The sequence below is a fragment of the Megascapheus bottae genome, chromosome 6, assembly GCF_031878675.1.
Source record: "Megascapheus bottae isolate mThoBot1 chromosome 6, mThoBot2.hap1, whole genome shotgun sequence".
NCBI lineage: Eukaryota > Metazoa > Chordata > Mammalia > Rodentia > Geomyidae > Megascapheus > Megascapheus bottae.
The window spans coordinates 65,100,781-65,110,386 of record NC_143514.1 but is presented as its reverse complement, the minus strand read 5'-3'; the positions used below and the strand labels follow the sequence as shown (position 1 = coordinate 65,110,386).

Here is a 9,606-nt window from a genome sequence, read left to right as displayed (position 1 = left end):
AGTTATTTCATTTTCCCTGTTTATTCATTTCCCTGTTTATTCACTGGCAATTAAACCAGGCTTCTATTGTTGATTTTGCTCATCACCCTGTTCAAGGGGCTTAAGTCCAAATGATAACCAATGGTATGTGATGAGTGCCCAACAAATGACATGAGCAACCCAAGTGCCCTTGCCTGGGCCTGCATGGGTAACTGTACCCACTCTGTGACAGTCAAAGCACAGTCTCTGCCCCTGCCAGCCCGTGTCCTGGTGAGTTAGTTGTACCTGTGCCGGCCACATTGGTTCCGATAAAAGATCCTCTGGAGCTAAATGCCAGTACTTCATATCCATAATCCTAACTACTCAGGAGGCAGCTGAGGATCAAGTTAGAGCCAGCCTGGGCACACAAATCAGAGAGACTAATTGACCAGCAATAAGTCATAAGCCTGGTTCTGGTGTCTCACCCCTGTAATCCTAGTTACACAGGCAGCTGAGATCTGAGGATCAGAGTTCAAAGCCAACCTGGGCAGGAAATTCCATGAAAGACTCCTCTCTAACCATCAGAAGTCTGAAAGTGGCTCTGTGGCTCAAGTGGTAGAGTGCTAACCTTGAACAAAAAAGCTCAGGGACCATTCCTAGGTCCTGAGTTCAAAAAGAAAAAAAAAGTCATACTACAGGTATGGCTCGAGTGGTAGAGGGCCAGCCGAGTAAGAGCAAAAGACCCTGAGTTCAAGTCCCATCACCAGTAAGGAAAAAAAAATGTTTTTCTAGAACAGATGAGATGCTGTCCAGATTCAGGGAGCTTCCAAGCAAAGCTGCAGCTTGGGAAAAACTTTGGGCTCCCCCCCAAAGGAAGCAGCTGATAATGGAAATCCCAGGACTATTTCTGGACAGTCTCACTTTGTTGAAGGAGCCTTGGTGGAACTATAGTATTATAGTACTTGAGGAAAGAAACATCCCTGTGCTCCATCCTTGTGATACCCCCCTCACACACTCACACCTTGAAAAGTTCAGTTCATTTCCCCTGAATAATAGCGCCTGCAAACAAGCAGCACCCCTTGGATCCAGAGATCCAGCTCAGGGACGCTGGTCCTGCCCACTGAGAAAGGAACATGAGTGAGTGCGTATCTTGCCCGTGGCCGGTTAATTTGAACCTTCTGAGTAGCCTGGACAAGGATGAGAGGCTTGTGACATCAGAAGCTACTTTTGGGGATGGCCTGTGCCAAGAGCCTCTGCCAGGTCTTTAAATAGCCGCCCCATTGATCCAGCCTCCCAGGGGATGCCGCACTGGCAACGACCTGCTGGAGCTCAGGTTTCCCTTCTGGGTGCTGGAATCAGGTACCGGGGAATCTACCCCACACCCATTTCCAAGGGCTAGGGGTGGGGAGGGCCTGTCTCAGTCAGCACTTAGCAGCAATGCATGGGTGGCACATCGTTCAGTAATTACTTAGTGAATAGTGACGATTGTAATTCGGGACTGTTGTGAGGATTAAATGAACATCAAATGCTTAGTAGGGGATCTGGATACCTGGTTAGTCTTTACCTGTTGTTTTTTCTTTCCTAGCTGCTCTTTACGCTTTCTGTTAAGCTCCCCCCTCCTTCTTTCCTCTCCTTTCCCCGCCCCCCTCTCCTGACAAGGCCACCATTTTGTAAAGGACTTCACCTTCCCTCCAAAACAGATGGAAAGGGGAACGTATTTTAAGTCAGTTATCACATGACTTAACAGGGTCCCCCTAGCTCAGTTGGATTTAAGAGGGGTGAGAATAGCAGCTTAGCAAATGCAGGATCGCTGTTGCATCCCCAATCTCAAAGAAGGCCACTTTCTCTTTAAATGCAAATCACTTCCAGTCTGCTGAGCTGCCACCACCAGCCCCGCTCCTAGGGGAAGCGCTCCGGCCTGGTGGAGAGAGCTTGCACCCGGGCATCTCCGGACTCCAACCCTTCAGGTCAGTTGCCCCAAGGGAGGAGGGTGAGGTGGGGGTGGAGGGCAACACTGGCTCCTCTGGGCCTGGCTCTGGCTCCGGAGCTGGGCTTTCTTTTGGTGCTCACTGAAAGAGCTGGGAAGGGGGTGGGGAGGCTGGGGACTCCTGCTTCAGTTTTGTCAAATCAGTCACTGGGTCAAGCTGCTTTAGGGTGCAGCAGAAGATTCACCCCCTGTCCTTTTCCACCACGCCCCAGACCCACCCATTTGGTGCCAGCCAGCCCGCTATGTATGTCTGCTTTAAATGGAGTGTGGTGGGGTTGGGGACAGCAATCTGGAATGAGGCTCCTGGAGAGGGTCCCAGCAGAGCAGGGACGGGAGGGGGGTGCGGGGGGGGGGTAGGGGGCTGGATGGGGAAGCTGGCTAAGCTGTGCCAGTCACAGGCTCAGCCATTGTTGGAGGCTCAGGCAGCCAACTGCCTGCCTACCCATTGCAGGGACTTTCTGTCTGAAAAGGCAAAGCCATTGAAATTGTCCCAAGGAACATGTGAGGAGCCCTGGCAGGGGCAGGTGGATGTAGAATGGAAGGAGAAGGATGGCAGTTTCTAATGGGGCCCACGTTGAGCCCGGCCCTGTGCTCCGGCTCACAACACCCACCCTGGCCTGGTGGTCATTGCCTGACACTGTGGCCTTGCCAGGGGCCAGCACCCCCACCTTGGTCATATGGAGCTGGACAGCATGACGTGAGCTGTAGCAGTTGCTAAACAGTGGGCCTTGGCAGGGGACCCCTAAGCCTCAGCGCAGCACCTGCCGGCTTGTATCCACCTGTCTCTTCCTGCATGGACCTCCAGGCAGGAAACCCCAGCAGCGCCCCACTAACTGTGGCTGGCTAGCCTTTTCACAGAACCACGCTTCAGGTGGACCTTCACTGGTGCTTCAGGTGCACATCCTTGATCCCAGAAAGTGGCACTGCCACCTGGCGCTGCACAGACAGAGGACCAATTTTTTTTGTTTTTTTTTTTTTTAATATTTATTTATTTATTTTTTGCCAGTCCTGGGCTTGAGCTCAGGGCCTGAGCACTGTCCTTGGACTTTCTCAAGGCTAGAGCTCTACCACTTGCGCCTCAGCACCACTTCCGGCTTTTTTGTATGTATGTGGTACCAAGGAATCGAACCCGGGTCTTCGTGAATGCTAGGCAAGCACTTTAACCACTAGGCCAAACTCCCGGCCCCAGAGGACCAGTTTTGAGAGGACACATTTTCAAACTCCAGGGCCCTTCCTTGGCAGCGCTCAGAAGTTGACCCTCACTAGCTCAGAGAGGTTGCTTCCTTCCCAGGCCTGAGGCCCGGTACCCAATGGATGACAAAAAGAAGAAACGGAGTCCCAAGCCCTGCCTAACCCAGCCAGCCCAGGCCCCAGGCACACTAAGGAGGGTCCCTGTGCCCACCAGCCACAGCGGCTCATTGGCCCTGGGACTCCCTCATCTGCCATCCCCAAAACAGCGTGCCAAGTTCAAGAGGTAGGTACAGAAGGGAAGGAGGGAAGGACCTCAGCTTAGGGCCGAGCATTAAAGAGAGGAAGGTGAGGGAATGGAGATCTCTCAGCCTTTAGCTACTAAGCAATGTGCTGGCTCCCCTCTGAGCTGGCTCCAGCTGATCCCTGAGCACTCAGAGATAACTTGGGCCAGGCTGGTGCTTATGATCAAGTTCAAGGGGAAAAGGCCAAGCAGGCAGGCCACTTGCTGTACACTGAGGCTGTGCCTGGAAGAGAGAGAAAGCAACCTGCCATCTCAGGAAGTGAAGGTCAGATGAGCCTGTTGGTCACACTGAGGAAAAAAAAAATGTTCTAAGCCAGGCATTGGTCGCTCACACCTGTAATTCTAGCTACTCAGGAGGCTGAGATCTGAGGATCTCGGTTCAAAGCCAGCTTAGGTAGGAAAGTCTGTGGGACTCCTATCTCCAAATAACCACCAGAAAAATGGAGTTGTAGCTCAAAGTGGTAGAGCACTAACCTTGAATAAAAGAGCTCAGTGATGCTAGGGTTACAGGCATGAGCCACCAGTGCTCGGCTCTCCTGGAATTTTCTGCTCGAGCTAGCTTTGAACTCCAATCCTCTGGGTCTCAGCCTCCTAAGTAGCTAGGATTATAGGCATGAGCCACTTGTGCCCAGCGAAAGACTTGTTTGGGGCCTCTTACCTTCTCCCTTTTACTTATTTCTTTCCCTCTACCAATCCTGGTGCCCAGAGCAAAGGCAGAACAATAACTGTTTGGGGGGGGGGGGCTTGAACTCAAAGTCTGAGTATTGTCCCTTAGCTTTCTCACTCAAAATTAACACTTTACTACTTCAACCACACCTCCACTTTTGGCTTTTTTTCCCCTGCTTAATTAGAGCTAAAAGTCCCATGTACTTTCCTACTCCAGCTAGCTTTATACAGTGATCCTTAGATCTCGGCCTCCTGAGCAGTTAGGATTCCTGATGTGAACCATCATTGCACAGCCCATAATAACCTTACTTAGATGAGTGAATGGACCGATGAATGAACGCACAAATGGCAGTGGAGATCTAGGGGTACCTGGCAGCACTGCCCCTTGTGACAATGGTCATGTCCATTTTATCCAGAGTAGGCAAGGAGAAATGCAGGCCTGTGCTGGCTGGAGGCGGGGCTGGCTCTGCAGGCACTCCCCTGCAGCACTCTTTCCTGACCGAGGTGACTGACGTCTATGAGATGGAAGGGGGACTGCTGAACTTACTCAATGATTTCCATTCCGGACGACTGCAGGCCTTTGGTGAGCCTTGGGCTGGGCAGAGAGGGGATGAGACTGGGGCTGGAGGCTCTGGTCTCTGAGGTATGCCTGGGGCCGGCACCCCGGGCTACCAGGGCTCATACACTGGCTGTTCAGGGAAGGAATGCTCCTTTGAGCAATTGGAGCATGTGCGAGAAATGCAGGAGAAGCTGGCCCGGCTGCACTTTAGCCTGGATGTGTGTGGTGAGGAGGAGGAGGATGAAGAAGAGGATGGGGTCACTGAGGGGTTGCCGGAGGAACAGAAGAAGACGATGGCTGATCGAAACCTGGACCAGCTGCTTAGCAATGTGGGTCGTAAAGCTGGGCACTTTGTATCCTGGGGTCCCCGGATTGGGGTGGGAGGTACATGTTCCCAAGGCCATTCCTGGTTCCTGGTGAGAAGATGGGGGTACATGGATCCAAGAAATTTGGGGCCCACAGCTTCCACCAGAAGAGGTGAAAGAACACCTGGGTTTGTTCTGATCTCCTGATGAAACCCTCTTTTTCTTTTTGTTGATAGCTGGAAGATCTTAGTAATTCCATGTATCCTTTGAGCCAAGGAACCTGATAAAAGTCTATGCCTCTGTGTGTGTGTGTGTGTGTGTGTGTGTGTGTGTGTGTGTGTGTGTGTTCCCAATGGGGCAAGGATGAGGGAGGATATGAGGCCAGTTTCTCCACCTCCCTCTGGGAGTATTCATCCACACATAAGCAACAGTCTTACTCAGTATTAGCCACAGACCAACCCCACCCAAAGAGATCAGCACAGAGTGTCCGAAAGAGGAGGAGGAAAACGACATAGGGAATGTTTTTCCTACTGGTCAAAGTCTTTACTTTGATGGGAGTTGGTGGCTCACCTGTGCAATCCTAGCTACTCAGGAGGCTGAGACCTGAGGCTCACAGCTCAACGTCAGCGCAGGCAGGAAAGTCTGTGCGAGTCTTCTCTTCCGTTAGCCACCAGGAAAGCGGAAGTGGGCTGGGGCTAAAAGTGGGAGAGCATTGTAGAGCCCTTGAGCAAAAAACCAAAACAAAACAAAACAAAAGCTCAGGGCCCCTCCCTGACCAGCTTACCAGCTTAAACAACAACAACAACAAAATCTTTTAACGTTTTTTGTTTGTTTGTTGTTTGTTTTGCCAGTCCCTTAGGGCCTGAACACTGTCCTTGGGCTTTCTCAAGGCTAGCACTCTACCACTTGAGCCACAGCACCACTTTCCGCTTTTTCTGTGTATGTGGCACTGAGGAATGGAACCCAGGGCTTCGTGCATGTTAGGCAAGCGCTCTACCACTAGGCCACGCTCCAGCCCTCCCCCCCAATTTTGTTTTAAATTAAAGATTTTGGGGCCCGGAGCATGGCCTGGTGGTAGAGTGCCTAGCCAGCACGCACCAAGCCCTGGGTTCCATTCCTTGGTGCCACATACACAGAAAAAGCTGGAAGAGGCGCTGTGGCTCAAATGGCAGAGTGCTAGCCGTGAGCAAAAAGTGTCCAAGGACAGAACCTATGCCCTGAGTTCAAGCCCCAGGTCTGGTAATAAATAAATTTTTGTGGTGGGTGCCAGTCTTGGGGTTTGAACTCCAGGCTGGGCACTGTTGCTGAAGTTTTTTGTTTTGTTTCTCAGGGCTGGCACTCTCCCACAGTGGAGCCACAGCTCCACGGCCGGCTCCTCCAATCTAGTAGTACTTCAGGTGACGCCAACACATGACAAAGTCTGTTGACTGACACACACACAGGCAGGGAGCCGGGGACCTCAGGCACGGCCTGTACACACACACACACACACACACACACGCACGCACGCACGCACGCGCGCGACCTCAGGCACGGCCTGTCGGGTGGAGTCGAAGCGGCACAGTCCTTGACTGGCACAGACAGAAGCTGCACCTGGCCGAGAACGCCGAGCCCGAGGAGCAGCCGTCTGCGTAGGGGCGGACGCAGGCCGACGCCTCACCCACGTTCCCCTTAAACTGTGACTTCTTAACCAACTCGGAGCCGATTCCGCAGCCCCCCAGGTGCTATGGAGATGGGGGACGCTGGATGGAATTAAACCAAAAGAAACCAAGTGGCTCCGTGTCCTCCTTTCCCTCTTTACGTCTCTCCTCGCCGAGAAACGGCTGCGCGGCACCCGCGGCCTGTGGGCCCCGCTCGGGCTGCGCGTGGGGTGGGTGTCGCCCGGATCCACACCGCTGAGCGGGGCGGAGGCTGAACTGGAGGAACACAGCCCGGCGGGGCGGGGCCTGGTGTGTGCGCATGCTCGGTGTTGTCGCCGCCGCCGCCGCCGCCGCCGCCCGGACGCACCGCGCAGGCGCACTGTGCGCCGTCGGGCCGTTGGCGTTAGCATGGATCGGGAGCTGTTACTGCGGAGGGTGTCGGTGTTACAGGTTCGAGGCGGGCGGGGTGGGGAGTGAGCTGGGGTCTCGGACCTTCCTGCTGCGGGAGGCCGTCACGTTCAGTCCCCATCCCGCGAGCCAGCCTCTGGACATGCCGTCCCCCGGCCCGCACTGAAGAACGCGGAGAGCACGGTGCCCCCCAGCCACCCCCTCGCTCGTGCCGGGCGGGGCTCCGGATGGAAGGACTTGAAGCGAGGAGGAGGAGGAGGCGGCGGCCAGCCCTCTCCCTTGACCTCCCGGAGTCCCCGCGCACCCCGTCACTCTTCTCCGGGTGGCTGTGGCCCCGCTAGCAGGCCCTGGGATGACTCCGGGAAAATCCCCCTTTCCTAAGGTGATGATGAGGCCTCCTCTCCTTTTGGTCTCCACATCAGGCCTGCATCCGGGGCTTCTTGGTCCGGCGGCAGCTCCAGAGCCTGCGAGCTGAGTATGAGGCGGTTGTGCAAGAGATTGAGGGCGACCTGAGCACACTGCAGTGGACATCGGGCTGGATCCCCAGACCCCGGTTCCTCCCAGAGGTAGTGCACCTCCCAGGAGGGCAAGGGAAGGGAAGGAGGATGTGGCAGGGATGCAAGGGAATATTAGAACCCACTCTTACTGATGACAAGCCTCTCACTAGTCCTTAAGTGTGCCTACTTCTTTGCTTAATCACTCCCCCATTATATGCAGAGACTTAGTTCTGGGGCCCTCAGACCTCTCTGCTTTCTTAAAAGGCAAAATCGCACAGCTCGTGGAAAGCAAGAGAGAGGGTGCAAAATCCAGAGCAGGAACTATGGAGACAATCTGAGAAAAGGGCCATCTGGGAGGAGATGATGCTGAAGAAACCAGGAGAGAATCCATCAGATCTAGAAAGTCTTCCCTGCAGAAATGACGGCCCCTGGCTTCGGGCTGAGCAGAGAAAACAAGCCAGAAAACCCAGCCAAGAGAAAACCAGAGATAACTCCATTTCCAGGATGGAGAACCCAGGTACCACTCTGCCTAGCTCAGGGCAAGCCCCTGATTGATCCTCTCTGAGAAAGAAAGGCCTTAGCTTTCCATCTGAAAACAAAAGGGATCTGCTAGGTAAGCTCCCTTCCTCTTTCCCTCCCTCCCTCCTGGTTCCTGGTTAGGGGAAACACATTGGGTGGGGAGCAAAGTGTTGCCAGAACCCACAGATAAATCTACTCCTAGTGTCTACACCTCAAATCATGCTGTTGTTTTCTCCAAAGAAGCCACAAGTCCAGGAGCTCATAGCCAGTATGAGCTCCAAGAACTCCAGGACCACCAAAGCCACTTGGCTATGGAACTGTTGTGGCTACAACAGGCCATCAACAGCCGAAAGGAGGTAGATGCTAACTTGGAACTCTTTTCTGGATGGGCCATGGGTGGGGCTTGGGAGAGGCCCTGCTATGCCTAAACAAGCTTGCATGATGCAGTATCTGTTTTCTCCCCACAGTACCTAATTCTTAAACAAACACTGAGATCCCCAGAAACAGACAAGAACAGAGACAAGCCCAGCCTGTGTTCACACCAAGGGCGACAAGCTTGTGAGAAGCTCTGGTCACAACCAAGCCCACTGCTGGAGGACCTATCCTACAGAGACAGGACCATGGGAGAGCTGGACTATGACTCCTGCAAGAGGGACAAATCCCAAAAATTCTCAGAAAGTCAGATCACTGCAAACAAAACCACTGCTGGGGCTAAACATAGCAGTTGTAAGAAGGCTGGACCACACCTGTTATACCACCAGCCAACCAGGCTGGAGAGAACAGGTGTGCCTAAGGGCCAGACCGTGGTGGATAGGCCTTTGAAAAGCTCTGCCTGCAGCAGATGAAGCTCCTCCGGGGATCAGATCTTCAGGGGCCTCCAGTCTAGGAGCCCTGTTCCAGGAAGGCTGGAACACAGCTGTCAAGGACAAGTCTCCCAGAAGGTCAAACCACAAAGCACTGTCTGCAGAGAGCCAGGCTACAGAGGATAGGCCTCCCCAACAACCAATGGGAGTCTGGATGGGATCTTGCCAGGGTTGGAACATGGAAGCCTGGATCTCAGGAAAAAAACAAAACCCTCCATGGGCTTAGACCCCTTGGAGGTAGCTAGATGGTCCAAAGATGGAACCTCCAGCCTCCAGTGAACTTATGAAGGATGAGAAAACTGGAGGGCCACCTGTCTTCAAACTGTCCAGAACCAGTCTAGACAGGAAAGAATCCAGGGGAGGGCAGATCATGGAAAGGGGGAGCACCAGGCTAGACAAGGGGGACCAGGGAAGGAACAGGCTGCACTTGTGAACATGTGATGAGGAAAACAGGCCCTTGTCCTGCCTTCCTGGTACCAGCCTTACCTCCTGCTTCTGTCCTCAGCCATTAGGGCTAATGGACTCAAGAGAAGCTGCAGGAGAGAGGTGGCTGAAATACAAGGAGGGTGAATCCCCCCTTTCATCCTCTCCCTGTGGCTCAATCCAAATTTCAGGTGAAATTCCCTGGTGAAAACAGTGGGAGGCTTGGAGGATAATAAAGGTTTCTACTGATTCATCTTGGCTGCTTTCATCTCTCTCCTGCCAGAACAGC

At 53.5% G+C, this 9,606-nt stretch overlaps 2 protein-coding genes across 4 annotated transcripts; both read left to right on the top strand.

The window, feature by feature from the left end:
• The first annotated feature begins 1,747 nt into the window (after nucleotides 1-1,747).
• Nucleotides 1,748-6,738, top strand: Ccdc28b (coiled-coil domain containing 28B). Of its 3 annotated transcripts, XM_090335357.1 has the most exons (6): nucleotides 1,748-1,925; nucleotides 3,237-3,419; nucleotides 4,520-4,686; nucleotides 4,801-4,991; nucleotides 5,204-5,226; nucleotides 6,548-6,738. In XM_090335357.1, the coding sequence occupies exons 2-6, from the start codon at nucleotides 3,256-3,258 to the stop codon at nucleotides 6,600-6,602; spliced, it is 600 nt and encodes a 199-aa protein (XP_090191483.1). In that variant the 5' UTR covers nucleotides 1,748-1,925; nucleotides 3,237-3,255; the 3' UTR covers nucleotides 6,603-6,738. The 3 variants fall into 3 exon arrangements, 2 of the variants coding, with proteins under 2 accessions (XP_090191483.1, XP_090191482.1); XR_016535995.1 differs by having other exon boundaries at nucleotides 1,845-1,925; nucleotides 4,801-5,226; nucleotides 6,548-6,623; XM_090335356.1 differs by lacking the exon at nucleotides 6,548-6,738 and having other exon boundaries at nucleotides 4,801-5,259.
• Nucleotides 6,739-6,999: 261 nt separating this feature from the next.
• Nucleotides 7,000-9,570, top strand: Iqcc (IQ motif containing C). The gene is made up of 5 exons (XM_090335355.1): nucleotides 7,000-7,057; nucleotides 7,438-7,581; nucleotides 7,777-8,029; nucleotides 8,272-8,387; nucleotides 8,499-9,570. The coding sequence occupies exons 1-5, from the start codon at nucleotides 7,016-7,018 to the stop codon at nucleotides 8,874-8,876; spliced, it is 933 nt and encodes a 310-aa protein (XP_090191481.1). The 5' UTR covers nucleotides 7,000-7,015; the 3' UTR covers nucleotides 8,877-9,570.
• Nucleotides 9,571-9,606: the final 36 nt, after the last annotated feature.